This window comes from Oncorhynchus mykiss, chromosome 15 (genome assembly GCF_013265735.2).
Source record: "Oncorhynchus mykiss isolate Arlee chromosome 15, USDA_OmykA_1.1, whole genome shotgun sequence".
In the NCBI taxonomy this organism is placed as follows: domain Eukaryota; kingdom Metazoa; phylum Chordata; class Actinopteri; order Salmoniformes; family Salmonidae; genus Oncorhynchus; species Oncorhynchus mykiss.
This window is the reverse complement of record NC_048579.1, coordinates 35,891,776-35,912,363: the sequence shown is the minus strand read 5'-3', so window position 1 is coordinate 35,912,363 and position 20,588 is coordinate 35,891,776. Positions and strand designations below refer to the sequence as shown.

At 42.8% G+C, this 20,588-nt stretch overlaps 2 protein-coding genes across 7 annotated transcripts in view; both read right to left on the bottom strand.

Annotated features, from left to right (window-relative positions):
* LOC110490021 (rho GTPase-activating protein 12) overlaps nucleotides 1-15,090 on the bottom strand; it is a 90,976-nt gene extending 75,886 nt beyond the window's left edge. For 2 of the 6 annotated variants that reach the window (XM_021563104.2, XM_021563103.2), the window contains exons 1-2: nucleotides 14,838-15,089; nucleotides 11,125-11,984 (exon numbers count right to left, since the gene is read on the bottom strand). In XM_021563104.2, the coding sequence (XP_021418779.2) occupies nucleotides 11,125-11,874 (750 nt within the window). In that variant the 5' untranslated portion in view covers nucleotides 11,875-11,984; nucleotides 14,838-15,089. Of the gene's footprint in view, nucleotides 1-11,124; nucleotides 11,985-14,837 lie in introns of all 6 variants that reach the window. The other 4 variants (XM_036944305.1, XM_021563101.2, XM_021563102.2 and 1 more) reach the window with 4 other exon arrangements.
* Nucleotides 15,091-17,256: 2,166 nt separating this feature from the next.
* The window catches only part of LOC110490020 (kinesin-1 heavy chain), a 47,222-nt gene continuing 43,890 nt past the window's right edge, over nucleotides 17,257-20,588 (bottom strand). The window contains exons 24-25 of the mRNA XM_021563100.2: nucleotides 19,794-19,923; nucleotides 17,257-19,371 (exon numbers count right to left, since the gene is read on the bottom strand). Coding sequence (XP_021418775.1) covers nucleotides 19,805-19,923 — 119 coding nt within the window. The 3' untranslated portion in view covers nucleotides 17,257-19,371; nucleotides 19,794-19,804. The remainder of the gene's footprint in view (nucleotides 19,372-19,793; nucleotides 19,924-20,588) is intronic.

Sequence of the window (20,588 nt, the reverse complement as noted above, 5' to 3'; positions counted from 1 at the left end):
TTTACACATATTTTGTGCGGCTGCTCGGCCATGGAAATCCATATCATGAAGCTCCCAACAAACAGTTATAGTGCTGAGGTTGCTTCCAGGGGAAGTTTGGAACTCGGTAGTGAGTGTTGCAAGTGAGGACAGACAATTTGTACGCGCTACAGTACGCAGCAGTCCCAGCAGTCCCTACAGTACGCAGCAGTCCCGCAGCAGTCCCAGCAGTCCCTCCCACTTTATATATACACACACACACCATTTTTTTACATTTCAGTTTTATGAATATTTCTAATAACATATTAAACCATATTTTGGCCAAGGGTTCCATGGAATAAGTTTAGGGGGTGTATTTACAGTGTAATCAGGGTCCGATGCGATGGCCTGCTGGTCCGGGGCCAGGAAATCAGTTGTCAGGCCAGTAGATCTCTCCAGTCACTGGCCCAACCAGCCCAGTAACTTCAGTAAATGCTTGCGATCCAGTTCAACATTTAGATTCCCGGTCATAGTCTAGTATTGAAAACCATAGAAGACTACATGCAGAAAATTCATACTATTTGTATTTAAGCATATGATTAGGCCATTCATTCAAGCACCACCACGCTCCTACGAGCCACAATTTCTCAAGCAGTACATGAGTTCATGAGCCTTCACACAGCACACGCAAACTGTAAAACTATTCGCTCGCTGAGCTTATATATTTTATGGATAGGATCCTTCAATAGTGAAAATACTAGCAATATGATGGTTACTGTTGAGTCTGCTAAAAGAAAGCTACAAAAAGACACCTAACATTTGTCTTGACTAGCCCATACCAGCCAGTTCAATATCTTGTTTGGAACGAAGAACATATTTTGAGATGTAGAATTATTTATTTATTCTCAAAATGACTTCATTTAGAAACAAAAATGAATGTAATTAATACAATGCAATTCTAAAGATTAGAGTAATGACTTGCTGTAACGGAATTCCTCTTCATCAGAGGTGGAGTAGCAAGGATCAGACCAATGTGCAGCGTGGTAAGTGTCCATAATGATATATTTAATAAATCAACAGAACACTGAACAAAATAACAAAAGTACAAACAAACAACTGAAACAGTCCCGTATGGTGAAAACACCAACACAGGATACAACCACCCACAAAACACAATAGAAAACAGGCTACCTAAATATGGCTCCCAATCAGAGACAACGACTGACACCTGCCTCTGATTGAGAACCATACTAGGCCAAACACATAGAAATATAACAGAACAAAACAACATAGAATTGCCCCCCCCCCCCCCCCCCCCAAAGGTGCGGACTCCGGCCGCAAAACCTGAACCTATAGGGGAGGGTCTCACGGTGGCGGCTCTGGCGCGGGACGTGGACCCAACGCCACCATAGTCTTTCTCCACCTCTTAACCCGCCTCCGTGGTGCCTTTCGAGCGGCGACCCTCGCCGCCGACCTCGGACTGTGGACCCTAGCAACGGGTCCCGAATGGACAGACGGCAGACTCCGCCAGCTCGGGACAGACGGGAGACTCCGCCAGCTCGGGACAGACGGGAGACTCCGCCAGCTCGGGACAGACGGGAGACTCCGCCAGCTCGGGACAGACGGGAGACTCCGCCAGCTCGGGACAGGCCGGAGCACCTGCAGGAAGGAGATTGAGAGACAGCCTGGTGCGGGGGGCTGCCACCGGAGACCTGGTGCGTGGAGGAGGCACCGGATAGACCGGACCGTGGAGGCGCACTGGAGGTCTCGAGCACCGAGCCTGTACAACCCTAACTGGCTGGATACTCCCCGTAGCCAGGCCAGTGCCGCGAAGGTGGAATAGACCGCACTGGGTTGTGCTGGCGAACCGGGGACACCATGCGTAGGGCTGGTGACATGTACCCCGGCCCGAGGAGACGCATTGGAGACCAGATGCGCTGAGCCGGCTTCATGGCACCTGGCTCGATGCCCACTCTAGCCCGACCGATACGAGGCGCTGCGATGTAACACACCGAGCTATGCCTGGTCTGGGAGGCTCACAGGGATATTTTTAAACTCAATAATGAACATAAATGCACTGTATTTAAGCTTTAAAACTGTAAAGTTCTCTCTGCCCCATGACAAAATGTGTAGAATTGCAGGAAATGAGCATAAAAATGTATTTTTCTCTGATGCCAAGAGGTGGCATGTTCTTTCCCAGGGCTAAAGAATTGATTGGTCCGGCCATGCACTGCCGAAGTCATAGTAAAACTCCACGTATGGTATTTTTTTAAATCAAACTCGAGCTGTGTTCTGATCATGAGGTCAGCGATGAATTTGCTGTCATAAAAGGGGTCCCCAGCCACAAAAAAGCTTGAGAACCCCTACATTAGAGCATCTAGCAAAATAGTCCAATCATAAAAGTCAGACTACGGAGTAAGATAGTGGTCACGTTTAGCCATTGTACAGCTCACACCTCTCATGCCTTGTTCACATTACCCACAAGTACCCCGTTATGTTAAACCGAATGTCATGTATTTCAATAGGGACGTCCACAATGGAGTGGAAATGCAACGCCCCCTTGCGGTTGAAAGCTCCGTTGCAAGACGAACCCCTCATATTTTGACATTTTTCAAACTTTGAGACGTCTTTAGTCCAGCCAGAGTCTATCAATAGGAAGTTACCAAACCACAGAAAATGAAAATATTGAAGGCTTTATGGGATAGCTAGCAACTTGTAAACAATTCCAACAAGTGAGTACAATTTTAATAGTACATGTTAAATAATGCACATTGGCTGTTAAGCCCATTATATTATGACTGTTGCCTCCCATTTAAGTTTGTGACTTTTTTTCATCTATACACTCATTACATTTTAGCTTCAAGAGAAAAGCACATAGTTAGTGCTAGCTAAAGCTAACAACGTCGTCATCAAGTAACGTTAGCCTATCAAAAATATACGATTACCCCTCTAATTAGAATTTAAAAGTACAGTAGGCCTACCTTACAACAAACCATGCTTAATTGTTATTTATATCATGCAAATCATTAGTAAAAGTAAATTGGTAAAAGCAAAGTATGATTGAAACCGTGGGTATTATTCACCGGGGAGTTGAGATGTACTATATGGAAGCCTATTCCCACCACCCAAAAATAAAATATATATAGATCTCACACATTCAGTTGAAGTCAGAAGTTTACATACACCTTAGCCAAATACATTTAAACTCAGTTTTTCAAAATTCCTGACATTTAATCCTAGTAAAAAAAGTCTCTGTCTTAGGTCAGTTAGGATCACTACTTTATTTTAAGAATGTGAAATGTTAGAATAATAGTAGAGAGAATTATTTATTTAAGCTTTCATTTCTATCATCACATTCCCAGTGGGTCAGACGTGTACATACACTCAAATAGTATTTGGTAGTACTGCCTTTAAATTGTTTAACTTGGGTCAAACGTTTCGGATAGCCTTCGACAAGCCTCCTACAATAAGTTGGGTGAATTGGCCCATTCCTCCTGACAGAGATTATGTAACTGAGTCAGGTTTGTAGGCTCCTTGCTCGCACACACTTTTTCAGTTCTGCCCCAAAAAATTCCATAGGATTGAGGACAGGGCTTTGTGATGGCCACTCCATTGCCTTGACTTTGTTGTCCATAGGCCATTTTGCCACAACTTTGGAAGTATGCTTGGTGTCATCAACCATTTGGAAGACCCATTTGCGACCAAGCTTTAACTTCCTGACTGATGTCTTGAGATGTTGCTTCAATATATCCACATCACTTTCATTCCACATGATGACATATACTTTATGAAGTGCACGAGTCCCTCCTGCAGCAAAGCACCCCCACAGCATGATGCTGCCACCCCCGTGATTCACGTTTGGGATGGTGTTCAACGGCTTGCAAGCCTCCCCCTTTTTCCTCCAAACATATCATCATTATGACCAAACAGTTCTATTTTTGTTTCATCAGACCAGAGGTCAATTGTCCAAAAAGTACGATCTTGGTCCCCATGTGCAGTTGCAAACCGTAGTATGTCTTTATGAGATTTTATGAACAAAAGAGCAAAACTATTTATATTTTTCAATTATCATGTCACCAGAATAAGACCCTAGATATTTATTGGAAAGCTCATCACCTTGCACTTTCACCCACCCTGTGAAATTCATCACCATTTATATGTCAACAAACTGCATGCTTTCCCGACGAGTCGTAGTGGGAAGACCACACAACGTTTCATCGCGTGATTCCTAGTGTACTTCGATATGATGGTCATTATATCAATATTTGCGCATTAAAGCGTTTCCAATGACATTATTCGCATAATTAATTTTACCCACACAAAAAATCAGGCCTGTCATGACATGTTTAATTCAACATGTACTTTACTCACATAAAAAAGGTTGGATGGAAATCTGGTTAGAATGGTTTGTGCTTACTGTGATAGCTGTGATATTTTCAGTCAAATTGAGCTGAGGAACAAGAATGTTGTGTTGCCAGCCACAATGAAAGTTAAGGCCATAATGTGAATTGAAAAATAATCCAGAATCTCCTTCATATCTCGTAGTAGGGCGAGCGAGCAAGAACATGAGGGTGGCCCACATCGTGTCAAAAAACTGAAATACCAGTCCATACAGATGCCAGGCCAGGGTCTTGAGAAGTAAGGAAATGGGCTTATTTGGCCAATCTTTTAATAAGAGCATAGGGGCTGTGCTTTTAGAAGGGGGGGGGGGGGGGGGGGGGGGTGTATCTATGTGGGATTCAGAGGTCACATTGCCAATGAACCCAAGCTGTGTATCAGCCAGAGAAATGTAGGCCACTCCATCCTATAGCTACTAGCCAGACAGAGCTCTACAGAGAAGGGAATTATACAGGCAGGGAGAATATGGTAACACACAGAGGTTTACCATCATTCACTGTACAGATCAAATCAATGTAGCTAGGCTAGGGAGACCAGCTGGCACCAGACTACAGGCTTGTCACTGACACACACACACACACACACACATTCTCTCTCTTATGGACCGAGAAGGATACAGGCAAGGGGAGGTTAGATGGGATTGGTAGAAAAAGGAGAAGCGGAGAACAGAGAAAAAGAGCCTTCTAAACTTACTGTCTCGGCTCATACTGAAAGTGCTTTGTTTAGCACATATACACAGATTTTTTTCTGTAACCCTGCAATGACACAGGAAATCGAAGTGTTGGTTGGTTGGCTGCACTGCAGGGCCAATCACATGCATAGCAACTGGCCAGATAGGAAAGACTACAGACCACAAAGTGAAAAGGAGCAGGTTTTACCTGACCAGACAGTGAACAATCTCTGTAGTTCACTGGAAGAGCCAACCGTCGGTGGGCCATTCATACGCTCCGTTGGCGCTACAGTCTGTCAGAAACATTCAACTAAAACCCTTTGATGCACATGAAAATGACATGGGCGAATGTGTACGATTATGGTCGCCAATTTGACAAGCATAAAGTTAATTCTGGTGAGTGACACACAGAAGATAATTTAGCATGTTTTTGTTCAACAGGATGCATTATCATAACATTCTAATTTTAACCATGGTCCGCCCCGCCATGGTCCAACGTCACCAACCATGTTCCACCATAAGTTCTATTCTCCCTATTTTCCAGCCCAAACACATGACTCTCTCACACACACACCATTCACACACTCGTCCTCACACAAACACAGGTCCCGCGGCCAGTGGGGCGACAGAGCAGAGCAGACTGATCCTCAGCTGATATGACCTAGTTTCTATTCAAGCCCAGTCCCTCAGCTGCCTCCTGCTCCACAAAGAGCCTTCACAATCTACTCTATGCCTGAATTGAGGAAAAAAAACAATATCCAGTTGTATTTATTATAGATCCCGATTAGCTGCTGCTAAAGTAGCAGAGAATTAAGCTAAATTAAGGCAGTTTATACCATTTTAGAAACATTACAATACATTCACAACACACTGTATGCCCTCAGGCCCTACTCCACCAATACCACATATCTACAGTACTAAATCCATGTGTATGTATAGTGCGTATGTGTGTGCTAATGTTTGTGTTGCTTCACAGTCCCCACTGTCCCATAGGGTGTATTTTTATATATTTTTTTACATCTAAAAATTGTACTGCTTGCATCAGTTACTTGATGTGGAATAGAGTTCCATGTAGTCATGGCTCTATGTAGCGCTATTATGTACCTCCCATAGACTGTTCTGGACTTGGGGACTGTGAAGAGACTAGAGGTCGACCGATTAATCGGAATGGACGATTAATTAGGGCCGATTTCAAGGTTCATAACAATCGGAAATGGGAATTTTTGGGGGCCTTTATTTAACTAGGTAAGTCAGTTACGAAGACATTCTTATTTTCAATGACGGCCTAGGAATGGTGGGTTAACTGCCTTGTTCAGGGGCAGAGCGACAGATTTTTACCTTGTCAGCTCAGGGATTCAATCTTGCAACCTTACGGTTAACTAGTCCAACGCTCTAACCACCTGCCTCACGAGGAGCCTGCCTGTTACGCGAATGCAGTAAGAAGCCAAGGTAAGTTGCTAGCTAGCATTAAACTTATCTTATAAAAATCAATCAATCATAATCACTAGTTATAACTACACATGGTTGATGGGGCCAGTGTCTCCTGACCCCTCCAGTATTTATGCTGCAGTAGTTTGTGTCGGGGGCTAGGGTCAGTTTGTTATATCTGGAGTACTTCTCCTGTCTTATCCAGTGTCCTGTGTGAATTTAAGCATGCTCTCTCTAACTCTCTCTTTCTCTCTCTCAGAGGACCTGAGCCCTAGGACCATGCCTCAGGACTACCTGACATGATGACTCCTTGCTGTCCCCAGTCCACCTGGCCGTGCTGCTGCTCCAGTTTCAACTGTTCTGCCTATGGCTATGGAATCCTGACCTGTTCACCGGACGTGCTACCTGTCCCAGACCTATTAACTGACCATGCTGGTCATTTATGAACATTTGAACATCTTGGCCATGTTCTGTTATAATCTCCACCCGGCACAGCCAGAAGAGGACTGGCCACCCCTCATAGCCTGGTTCCTCTCTAGGTTTCTTCCTAGGATTTGGCCTTTCTGGGGAGTTTTTCCTAGCCACCGCGCTTCTAGTCAGTGTATATGCAACAGTTTGGGCCACCTAATTTGCCACAATTTTACGTAATTATGACTTAACATTGTAGGTTGTGCAATGTAATAGGAATATTTAGACTTATGGATGCCACCCGTTAGATAAAATATGGAACGGTAACGTAATTCACTGAAAGATTAAACGTTTTATTTTCAAAATGATCGTTTCCAGATTCGACCATATTAATAACCTAAGGCTCATATTTCTGTGTGTTATTATGTTGTAATTAAGTCTATGATTTGATATTTGATATTGATATTAGAGCAGTCTGACTGAGCGGTGGTAGGCAGCAGCAGGCTCGTAAGCATTCATTCAAACTTTGCGCTGTTTATGACTATCAACTCCCAATATTAGGCTGGTGTAACCGATGTGAAATGGCTAGCTAGTTAGCAGGGTGTGCGCTAATAGCGTTTCAAACGTCACTCGCTCTGAGACTTGGAGTAGTTGTTCCCCTTGCTCTGCATGGGTAACGCTGCTTCGAGGGTGGCTGTTGTTGATGTGTTCATGGTTCGAGCCCAGGTAGCGGCGAGGAGACGGATGGAAGCTATACTGTTACACTGGCCTATAGTGCCTATAAGAACATCCAATAGTCAAAGGTATATGAAATACAAATTGTATAGAGAGAAATAGTCCTATAATAACTACAACCTAAAACTTCTTACCTGGGAACATTGAAGACTCATGTTAAAAGGAACCACCAGCTTTCATATGTTCTCATGTTCTGAGCAAGGAACTGAAACGTTAGCTTTCTTACATGACACATATTGCACTTTTACTTTCTTCTCCAACACTTTGTTTTTGCATTATTTAAACCAAATTGAACATGTTTCATTATTTATTTGAGGCTAAATAGATTTTATTGATGTATTATATTAAGTTAAAATAAGTGTTAATTCAGTATTGTTGTAATTGTCATTATTACAAATAAATAAATAAAAAAGGTATTAAGGTATTATATATAATAAATAAATAAATAAATAAATATCGGCCGATTAATCGGCATCAGCTTTTTTTGGTCCTCCAATAATCGGTATCGGCGTTGAAACATCGTAGCTGTGTGCCAGTAGTTTAGACAGATAGCTCGGTGCATTCGACGTGTCAATACCTCTCAAAAATACAAGTAGTGATGAAGTCAATCTCTCCTCTACTTTCAACCAGGAGAGATTGACATGTATATTATTAACACTAGCTCTCTGTGTACATCCAAGGGCCAGCCGTGCTGCCCTGTTCTGAGCCAATTGCAATTTTCCTTCCTTTATTGTGGCACACGACTGAACAGTAATCAAGGTGCGACAAAACTAGGGTCTGTAGGACCTGCCTTGTTGATAGTGTTGTTAAGAAGGCAGAGCATCGCCATTCCTTTCTGTAGAGCGTAGAACACCACCTCCTTCACAGGAGCGACTCGTCTTGTCATTTTATTCACAGGTCCATTAATTTTCACCTCAGATGGGAGGATGGGCCACTCCTGATGATGATGAGTCATAAGGGTGGGAGGAGGAGTGCTACATGATTCAATCTTATGAGGGGAAGGAAATTAGGGTTTCAGTGCTGTGAGGTCTTTACAACGTGGTGTAAAATATGTAAGTAAAAATACTTTAAAGTACTACTTAAGTAGTTATTTTGGGTATCTGCACTTTACTTTTATATTTTTGACAACTTTCACTTTACTACATCCCTGACACCCAAAAGTACTGGTTACATTTTGAATGCTTAGCTTGACAGGAAAATTCACACACAAAGAGAATATCCAAGGTCATCCCTACTGCCTCTGATCTGGCCGACTCACTAAACATACACTATAAATACACAAAAGTATGTGGACACCCTGTCAAATTAGTGGATTCAGCTATTTCAGCCTCTGACAAGTGTATAAAAATCGAGCACACAGCCATGCAATCTCCATAAACAAACATTGGCAGTAGAATGGCCTTACTGAAGAGCTCAGTGACTTTCAACATGGCATCGTCATAGGATGCCACCTTTCCAACAACGGGTTATCAAATTTCTGCTCTGGTCAACTGTAAGTGCTGTTATCGTGAAGTGGTAACGTCTAGGAGCAACAACAACTCAGCTGCAAAGTGGTAGGCCACACAAGCTCACAAAACGGGACCGCCGAGTGTTGCGCATAGCGCATTAAAAGTTGTCTGTCCTCGGTTGCAACACTCACTACCTCTGGAAGCAATGTCAGCACAATAACTGTTTGTTGGGAGCTTCATGAAATTAGTTTCCATAGCTGAGCAGCTGCGCACAAGCCTAAGATCACCATGTGCAATCCCAACCATCAGCTGGAGTGGTGTTGGACTCTGGAGCAGTGGCAACACATTCTCTGGAGTGATGATTCACGCTTCACCATCTGGCAGTCCGACGGACGAAACTGAGTTTGGTTTGTCGAGATAGGTGTGGAAGAACTTGACTGGCCTTCACAAAGCCCTGACCTCAACTCCATCAAAACACTTTTGGGATGAATTGGAATGTCAACTGCGAGCCAGGCCTAATTGCCCAACATCAGTGAACCAACCTCACTAATGCTCTGGTGGCTGAATGGAAGCAAGTCCCTGTAGTAATGTTCCAACATCTAGTGGAAAGCCTTCCCAGAAGAGTGGAGGCTGTTATAAAAGCAAAAGGGGGACCAACTCCATATTAATGCACATGATTTTGGAATGAGATGTTAGATGAGCAGGTGTCCAGATACATTTGGTAATGTAGTGTACATGCTTGGTTTGTTAATTATGTCTGCTGGGGTGTGCCTCTGGCTATCTGGAAGGAAAAAAATAACATTCTACCATATGGTTTGCTTAATATAAGGAATTTAAAATGATTTATACTTGTACTTTTGATACTTAAGTATATTTTAGCAATTATATTCACTTTTGATACTTAAGTATATTTAAAACCAAATACTTTTAGACATACTGAAGTAGTATTTTACTGGGTGACTTTTACTTGAGTCATTTTCTATCTTTTACTTTTTTCACCACTGAGTAACATACATGCTGTTGCTGAGGATGATACTTGACTCACGTAGTCCTCTGCTCTAGACTTGGAGGCTCAAAGAGCCATTGACAGCGACCTGTTAGTTCAAAGTAAGGTTCAGGCTCCAAAGTCATCCGTACTCTATTTCACAGTTGAAGTTGGCCCCTCGAAACTGACCTTATCAGCAACCACATCCAAAACCTGCCTGATGGACCAACATGTCTCTCCAGTATATCTCCCTGTCCTACAAATCACACTCAATTAGAAGACCCTACATTTTACCAGCTATGAACACCCTCAACATATACAGAGGAAAAAACAAATCTGTACCAACGCTTGCTGAACAGAACAGAAACCGATTCCCTAGATCCAAGGGTAATGGTGTTTTTTTTATTTTTATAATAAGCACCTGCAGCAACTGTTGCTGCTCTTTTTTTTGTTTTTTTCACCCCAATTTCGTGGTATCCAATTGTTGTAGTAGCTACTATCTTGTCTCATCGCTACAACTCCCGTACGGGCTCGGGAGAGATGAAGGCTGAATGTCATGCGTCCTCCGATACAGGAGTCGCTGGTGCGCGATGAGACAAGGAGATCCCTACCGACCAATCCCTCCCTAACCCGGACGACGCTAGGCCAATTGTGCGTCGCCCCACGGACCTCCCGGTCGCGGCCGGTTACGACAGAGCCTGGGCGCGAACCCAGGGACTCTGATGGCACAGCTGGCGCTGCAGTACAGCGCCCTTAACCACTGCGCCACCCGGGAGGCCAACTGTTGCTGCTCTTGTCAAATCTGGCAAAACGTATTCAACGCAATGGGGTGGAATAAAGGGGGCTGATGAAGGGGGCTGATGAACGGGGGTGATGAATGAAGGCAGCTCTGCAGGAGACCGTGGAAGAGAGATAGATGTTCCATCACTCAACATCTACTCCGACAGGAGGGAGAGAGAGATGGGAAGGACACTCACGCGCTAGTGTCTTCCTGCTAGCCAGGGAAATTGTTTGTTTTTTAAAGGATGATGATAGAGAAAGGGTTGTAATAATCACTTCCCATTTAAGAACAGCAGCATCATACTGTCTCTTACCTGCATGTGTTCAGTAGAGCTGCTGCTCAGGTCATCTCCAGACTCCGAGTCGTTCTGGAGCTTCTCTGACCCCTCCCCCGGGGAGTCCCCAGGAGAGGAGAGAGTCCGGTCCGTGTCATGGGCCTTGCTGTGGTTTATATGGTGGTTGTTGGGGGCCCTGGGAGGCGGAGAGTCCGCCCGCATATGCGGTAACTTGGAGCTGTTGCTGTGGTGATGGTTCTTGTTGTTGTGTAGGAGCACCAGATCGGCTACGCCAGGGGGCTTGCTGTGCCGTGGGCTTTCCGGGTTCTGGTTGGCATCCTTGGGCAGAGAAGGTGGTGTGACGTGCCCCCAAGAGGGCGAGGGCGTGGAGGTGGGCGACGGACTCCCAAAACTAGACATCTCCTGAGGTAGCCCGTTGTTGAGGTTCTCGTTGGACGCGCTACAGATATCCAGAACTGTAGGCTTTACCCGGATCGTCCCACCCATCCCTTCCGACACGAGGGTCTTTGGTGGGGGCATGAGCGCCCGGCGCACCTCCCTGACGTACTGCGCTGGGACATAGAAGGCTTTCATCCCCTCTTCCTTCCGTACCTGCCACCAGTCCTCGTTGGTCTTCCTGACCAGCATGTAGCACTCCCCCTGCCTGATGGAGATCATCTTATCTTTGGCCTTGTACTCATAGTCATACTCCACCTCCACGTACACCTGGCCCGGTGCGAGAATGGGCAGATCAACCCCACCGCCGCCAAGCCCCTCACTGTCAGCCATGATGGTGTTGACCACCCCTGACCGGTGACCCTTCAACCTCTGACCTTTAGGTGGTGTTCAGAATCAGAAGGTTGGGGGGGGATCGACATCTCTCACTGGGCTCCCCTACACTTCAGGAAGAGAGGGAATAGGGAAAGGTTTCAGTTAGGTTTTTAAGCATTTGACTGCATTATTTGTTGGTTATATTTGCCTAGCACCAAAGGTTATTTTTGTTTAAGGTTGAGCGTGATGGTACCTTCTTTCAACACAGACCAAGGCATTCATTTCTACCTTCATCCCATTCAGACAAACCTGAAACTTGCAAAAAGACAGTACTTTACAGCCCTCTGTCTGAATGGCAATTACACACAAACAGACACTACTACTCACCACACCAACACTTGCCTTTAAATTCTGCTTTATTACAAGTTTCTTTCAACAGACAATACTAGGGTTGGCAGGTAGCCAGGTGGGTAGGAGTGTTGGACCAGTAACCAAAAGGTTGATGGATCAAATCCCTAAGGATCAAATCCCCAAGGTAAAAAATCTGTCGTTGTGCCCCTGAGCAAGGCAGTTACCCCACTTTTCCCCAGGCGCCAAAATATTGATTAAGGCATCCTCTGCACCTCTCTGATTCAGAGGGGTTTGTGTTAAATGTGGAAGGCATGTTTCAGTTGAATGCATTCAGTTGTACAACTGACTAGGTATCCCCCTTTCCCTAGCATGATGTCACAAGCTATTTCCAGACATGTCAGTAAATGAGGATCTTCCAGGAACAATTCATTTTCAAAAAGAACTAAGTCCACAGGATCAGAAACAGTATATGACTGGATAGTAAATCCACAGTGTTAACACGATTATCCAACCTCACAGGAACACAGGTGAGGACAGCCTGACCCCCACCCACACACACAGCCTGTCAGACTGCCTCCACTGCAATCTGACATCCTGAAACACAGGCAGGAGAAAGCAGGTGCTTTTCCGAGGCATGACTGTATGCCTGTATCTATAAGAAGGATGTCCCTCTCATCTACAGATTCATGAACACACAGATTTAGCCACTGCTGAAGAGTGAACAACAGACTCCCATCAATAATAGATATATGGTAGTTACAGTAAATCTGAGAGTGAGTGTGAGTGACAGAGACTAGGCTGTACCACAGAATTGTGAGTGATGGCTATGATTTATGAGAGCATCTTGACTGGCAGCATCACCGCTTGGTATCCTTGTCATCCATGACCTATATACCAGGTGGTGTGAGATGAAGGCCTTAAAAGTCACAGACTGTTCTCTCTGCTACCACGTGGCAAGCGATGCCGATGTATCAAGTCTGGTACCAACAGGACCATGAACAGCTTCTACCCCCAAGCCATGACTGCTAAATAGTTAACCAAAGAGCTACCTGGACTATATGAATTGACACATCACATACACTGCTGCTACTGTTTGCTATCTGTCACTTTATTCCTAGTTACAGTATTTGTACACCTCTACCTCAATGACCTCATACCCCTGCACATCAACTCTGTACTAGTACCCCTTGTATATAACCAAGTTATCCATCGTTACATGTTTTACTTTTCTATTATTTATCAATTTTCTTTCTCTCTGCACTGTTGGGAAGGGCCCAGAAGTAAGCATTTACTGTTAGTCCACACCTGTTGTTTATGAAGCATGTAATGAATAACATTTGATTTGGTGATTTATTTTGATTGCCCTCTCTCATACAGCCTACAATAGGGAATTCTTCATGCTTACCTTGATGTTCAGTTCACCCGTATGCTATGCACCAACAAGATCTAAAGTATCTGTTTATTGTGATGCACTCTTCATCCACAGCTAAACACACACTAAATGGATTGCTATGTAGAACAATATTTATTCGTATTATTATTATTATTATTATTATTATTATTATTATTATTATTATTATTATTATTATTATTATTATTATAAAGAATAACTAATTACACATACTGGGTGACCTGTCATACGGTCCGGGGATGAAGGATGGATTACTATTATATCATCTGTGCTTTGTTGGCCACACAAGCATTAAAATACCGTGAGATTCTACATGCCTTTGCCCCAGTGTGGTTCTATTCGAAACAGATGTCGCCACGACTGTTAACGAGTAGCTAACCTAACTATTTTCCTAACCTTAACGTAATTATTCTAACCTGTTAAGTTAATTATCCAAACCATGGTTGCCTAGGGTTTTGTTGCCTTATAGGGGAAATCTGTGGGGGGGTCCCGGGGGAGTCCCTCGGTCAAAGGAGTTCCAAGACTCTTGAAATACAACAATGGAGTAGAATCCATATTCAGTTTCATCAAAAGATACCAACGAGACAAGAAAGGCGCATTTGCTCACAATGTATAGACTTATTTTTCTACTGTATTATTGACTGTATGTTTGTTTTACTCCATGTGTAACTCTGTGTTGTTGTATGTGTCGCACTGCTTTGCTTTATCTTGGCCGGGTTGCAATTGTAAATGAGAACTTGTTCTAACTTGCCTACCTGGTTAAATAAAGGTGAAATAAAAAAATTCCCGAACCACGAAGATGTAATATCACAGTATTTATAGGCTACCTGTTAGGAATAATTTTCATAACAATGATCTATGCTAAGAAAGCATCGTGAAGCACAGAAATGAAGCCAATAGGCTTATCACGTGAAAACCAAAGGATGGACAACCAAAACAATATTAGCACTATGCCACGAGTTCGTTGTAGTCCAAATATCAAATATAATTCCGCACGTTTATAGAAATAGTTAAATTACACCATAACAGCAGCATAGGTTTAAATGCAATCTCCTCCGTTTTGAAATTCGAGGTCGAAGAAACTAAAAAAGTATACTGCCAGTTGTTTCGCAACAACGTACTGCAACAAAGTAACTTTGGAAGTAGCCAATAGCTAGTATCTGCGGTTTTGCGTTTAAAAATAACGGATAGCCAGACAAATTATATGTAGCCTACACACCTTGTGAATGGTTTCTTCTTTATCTCCAAAGGATAAGCTAGTCAACGGCGGTTGTTTTCGGCGGAACTTTTCCTCCAGATATTTCAGTGTTCTAAACTGCTAAATATATAGTAGGCTGGCATTCGATATTCAACCATACCATCCATCCCCTGCCTCGTTTCCACCCAGTTGTGGTGCTATCGCTTGTGAGCACTGCGTTGGTCTATTCTTCTCCCATCCGCCTGTCTGTCTGTCTGCCAAGTATGATGGATGATACCCCTAGTTTGCCCTCTCGTGGTCCATAGTCTCACCGTTCTCAGTTGCAGTGCTGCTGCACCAGTTTCAATTTGGCAGCCACTGGATTTGTTTTTAAGAAATTCAATCATTGCTCTTAATTGTGCAAATGTTATTTGTTCCAAATTACAGTTTCATTTGTAACCAATGTGGTTTCTTGGTTTAGCCTATAGGCTACTATATCCCGTTTGAAGTGCTGGGGTTGATATCTATGATATATTTAAATTGTAATGGCAAATATAATTGTCTGGTGATCTTCAAGACTGAGCTCCATAAAGAGCTCATATTAATGAATAATTTACGATCTCAGTTTCTTGAGTCACCCACCATCTGTTACTGTCTAAATCTGTGACAGACATTTCAAGAATGCCCCCACAAATAATCTAATTATTGAATAATAGATTATGGGGGATTTAGGATTTGCGATATTAGAATGCCTTTCTTTCTTAGTCCTGGTACAGCTGACCGAGTAAAACAAATACTGAAAACACAAGACCAAAATGTACAATAATTTGAATTTCACTCGTCAGATGCCGTTATTCTAGTATTTAGGGCTCCCGAGTGGCGCAGAGGTCTAAAAGCACTGAATCTCAGTGCTAGAGGCTGTCGCTACAAACCCTGGTTCGATGCCGAGCTATATCACAACCGGCCGTGATCGGGAGTTCCAAAGAGCGGCGCACAATTGGTCCAGCGTCGTCCGGGTTAGGGGAGGATTTGACCGGGTTAGGCCGTCATTGTAAACTACTGACTTGCCTCGTTAAATAAAATAAAATGTGACAGTACCAAAGCGTGCTCTGCTGGTATGAATGGGCCAGTGCATCCAACAGCCCATTGCAGCCCATTTTTTCTCACATATACTGTTTTATCAAAAGGTGTAGTGACTCATATGAGATATGGATCCCATATGCGAGTTAAAACTCCAACCACAAAGGGGAACGCTCATTTTTAACAGTAAGCAGGTGAATCAACTTGACACTGTTCTCTAACGGAACCCAAACCGGGTGCGCCATCATGCATAAATGTATTTTGTCCCCCCACACCAAACGCGATCACAACACTAAGGTTAAAATATCAAAACAAACTCTGAACCAATTACATTCATTTTTGGACAGGTCGAAAAGCATTAAACATGTATGGCAATTAAGTTAGCTAGCTTGCACTTGCTAGCTAATCTGTCCTTTTTAGCTAGCTAATTTGTCCTGAGATATGAACATTGGTTTGTTATTTTACCTGAAATGCACAAGGTCCTACACTCCGCCAATTAATCCAAACATAAAACAGTCAACCGAATTGTTTCTAGTCATCTCTCCTATTTCCAGGCTTTTTCTTCTCTTAACTTTATATTGCGATTGGCAACTTTCATATATTAGGTGCATTACCGCCACTGACCTTGATCGTCTCAGTTACCCACGTGGGTATAACCAATGAGATGCCACGTGGGTACCTGCTTCTATAAACCAATGAGGAGATGGGAGAGGCAGGACTTGCAGCGGGATCTGCTTCACAAATAGAACTGACTTCTATTCTAGCCCTTCTACTGACTTGCCCCAACCCATTCACTCGTTGGTGCAAGCAGTGTGGGTGCAATAATTGAATAACAGATTTCTAAATGTATTTTGCAACGCTTGCGCACACGATGGAGTGGTGTAGTCAGCCTGTAACAGAAATAGAACTGACTTCTATTTTAGCCCTTGACAACGCAGATGCACGTTGGCGCGCCAGCAGTGTGGGTGCAATAATTGTATATAGATATCAAAATGTATTTTGCAATGGAGCGGTGTAGTCAGCCTGTAAGATTTTTGGAATTTCCTGTTCACTTCAGTTCTCAATTATTGCACCTTGGAGAGCGTTACCTTCCCTTTCCTGATGAAACAAACGTTGACCATAATAAATGAGTAAGCAGTGCACTTCTCTCTGAGACTATTGGTTTCATCTCCAGGGTAAAAACTTGGGAACCAAGGCTACAGAAAGCATTTGATAATGCTATGGTAGACTGCAATGCATCAATTTCCCTAGGGTTATATATATATATATATATATAAAATACACACCATTTATCATAAAGACAACGCCAACCATTCTAACAAGACCGACCCCATGAGTTCAGACAACCATTTGATTTACAACCCAAAGACAGAACTCCAGCGATGCTTCACTTGTTTTATTATTTTTGTTGCAGAAAAGGAACAGAAATGGCATTTAATAGCTCCTTAAGGGAAGGTTACAGTTATAATCCAGGATACATTTAAAAAGTGCTTTAGGTTAAATCTCAACTTCAAAGATTACATCCTGATAATGATAAATGACAAACCAAAAGTCAGGAGACTTTCAATAACAATGGTAAACAAAACAAAAAACATAATTTAGGAAGTAAAAAACAAATAGTCCAAACCTCATACCCTACCTACAGCCAGCACAGCAGTAAATAACTCATAGGTGGCATCCATCTACTGTAGTACAGGAAGGATGGTGTTATGAAGACTGACTACTTGGATAAGACACAGGCTCCGTTCCTATATCTGCATTAGCATACCACTTAGAATGTAATCTCATTCACTAGACACTTCCTCCCAATGTGAAATTAGGAGGAGACAAGGTTACTTAGAATGAAGCAATGCAGTGTATTTTGGACATTGGAGTGTAGCCGCATATCTGAATTCACCACCCCAAGCAAGCCCGGCCTCGTTAGCCTGTGCAGTGTTATGTCAGAATATGAAAAAGTTGGGTTGTTGAATAGTCGGTGACTCATGTTGACAGATTTGGGCACACAGACAAAGAAAAAAATTGAAAAATAAAGGAAAAACAGAAAATCTATCCAATGTATGCCCAAACTATCAACTATGTATAGGCAGTAGGCACAGAAACAAAATTTGCACACATCAAAATAAACAAACTCATGATTGGTCGAACTCAAGTGTGGAGGTAAATATTTCATGGCCCCTTGTCTCTCAAACAATTCCACAAAGACCAATGGAAAATCAAGTTATCCCATTTCTTTAATTTCGTTGCAGGACATTTGTGTAAACGTCATCTTCCAGATAGATCATTTTCATTTAATAGATGCAGTGGAGGGATAGCTGGCACAGTGCCAAAAAATCATCAACTTGCAAAATGCATCAAGGAACTCATGATCAGACCTGATCAATCAACCATTTAGAACCATATTTTTGTGGTCCAAAGAAGCAACCCTTCCACTGATATTATTTTCTCTTCATTGATAGGACACATGGGTGTGGCATTTTCGCAGTTTTTCCCAAATGGCATACAAGTCACTTGCATATGCTAATATTGATATACATAGCTAAGGAACATAGCAGTTCGACCATTATAATTTCATCATACATTATATCAACATTGACTGGATATCTTGGACATAGGTATGATATTGAAGCAGCTTAATGTTCTAATACATTACAAAATTGACTTTTTTTTGCATTTGTCTGCCATTCTTCACAGTTCTTTAAAAACTGGACGACTCACATGGCACCCTATTCCCCATTTAGTGCACTACCTTTGACTAGACTAAACTAGTTCACTATAAAAAGGGAATAGGGTGACACTTTTTTTTGTCAATCACTGGTGCATGGTCCTGAAGATGTGCTCTACTACAGCATTTTAGCCCAAAAAGAATCAAATGTCCAAGTGAAGAGAAAACAGTTCAGTGCTCATTCTAACTGTACAATAGAGGCCAGTAGTGTGTTTTTAAACCTTTAAACTTTAAAATACGTTTTTTGATCTAGACAGGAGGGATACTTTGATGATATAACTGTACATAAAAATCAGGCTAGGATGCTTCTCAACGGATTCCAACCTTTTAGTGTGTTATTTGTTTTTAGAGAACCTGCGACGACATATTTAAACTTGGCACAATGCAGACTCAAATCTTTTAGGACATTAATGGACAAACTGCTGTGCGATAGATAAAATGGAAGAGCTACGCATTATTAATTTACATGTTCATTTCGCCAGGCGCCAAGATTGCACCATTTATTTTGTTTTGTTTGTTCTCTGTCCGTGTTCTCTTTTGTTTTGTAAGGAAACCAATTTCATTCATACATGAAAACAAAAATAATAATGAAAAAGAACTGTACAGCCTGTGTCTATTTCTTACATATATATATATATATCTTATACATATATAAATAAACATTGATACTGGAAGAATTGTCCCATGTGACAGTTCTGTCAAGTGGAATGCCAGCTCCTGTGGGTGATCTTTGTATCTTCATCTGACTGTGATTATGTTTATCTTCTTCAGAAGCTGACGGAAAGAGACAGAAGACAAAATAAGTGGAGAAAAATAATTACTAAATGTGAGCTCTGCTGCCATCTCTGGCTTGGCTATAAAACAGGGTCATGTTCAGTAGGGCACACCGAAGTAAAAACGTTTTGCAACAGAAAATTGATATGTGTCCTTATTGGACACATTCAGGCAGTGCCTTCCGGTTTCAAAATGTTTTCTCCAGTCCGAACAGAACTCCCTGAAATGCATTAGGTTGGCTCAGTACACAGAGGCCTTGGAAGAATCTCAATTGAAAACTCTTCGCGTCCTCTCTCCTTGCCTCCTTTTCAAAACCTATTGGATGAGAAAGCCAGTGGTCCCTCGCCTTTGACCTTCTCTTCCAATGGGTTTTGAGATGGAGGCGAGAGGACTATGCAATTGAGAAAAGGCCCTTGACTTACTTCTTATCCACTCATTGCTTGGCCCCTCCTCCTCTGATGCCGGTGGGCTGGCTGTTGAAGAACCCTGTCCGGTTGACATTGGGGTGGGTGGGAGACGCCACAGGGGGCTGGCCAGGCCGAATGGGTTTGGCTGGGGAGGTCAGAGGCACAGAACTGGTTACATACCATCAAAGGAACACTAATGTCGTCATTATTTAGCGTCTGCTAAATTACCAAATGTACAAATGTTATACATTTACATGTACCAGTATTACAGACCAATAAAAGCATCAGTCCTAGATTATATCAGGCAAAACAGAGGACAGATTTCTCTGAATAAAAAGCTAGCATTTAACCTTTAAAACAGTGTGTGAATATGTACACTACATGACTAGAAGTATGTGGACACCAGCTCGACAAACAGCTCATTCCAAAATCATGGGCATTAATATGGAGTTTGTCACCCCTTTGCTGCTATAACAGTCTCCACTCTTCAGTTATTGTGCTGATGCTGTTTCCAGAGGCAGTTTGGATCTCGGTAGCGAGTGTTGCAACCGAGGACAGACGATTACTAAGCGCTATGTGCTCCAGCACTCTGCGTTCCCATTCTGTGAGCTTGTGTGGTCTACCACTTCATGGATGAGCCGTTGTTGCCCCAAGACATTTCCACTTCACAATAACAGCACTTCTAGCCATGGAGATTGCATGGCTGTGTGCTCAATTTTATACACCCTCAACGGGGAATCACTGATCTTGTTGTGTGTGTTTTACAGGGTGAAACACTAATGTGACGGAAACAATCATTTACGTCATCTC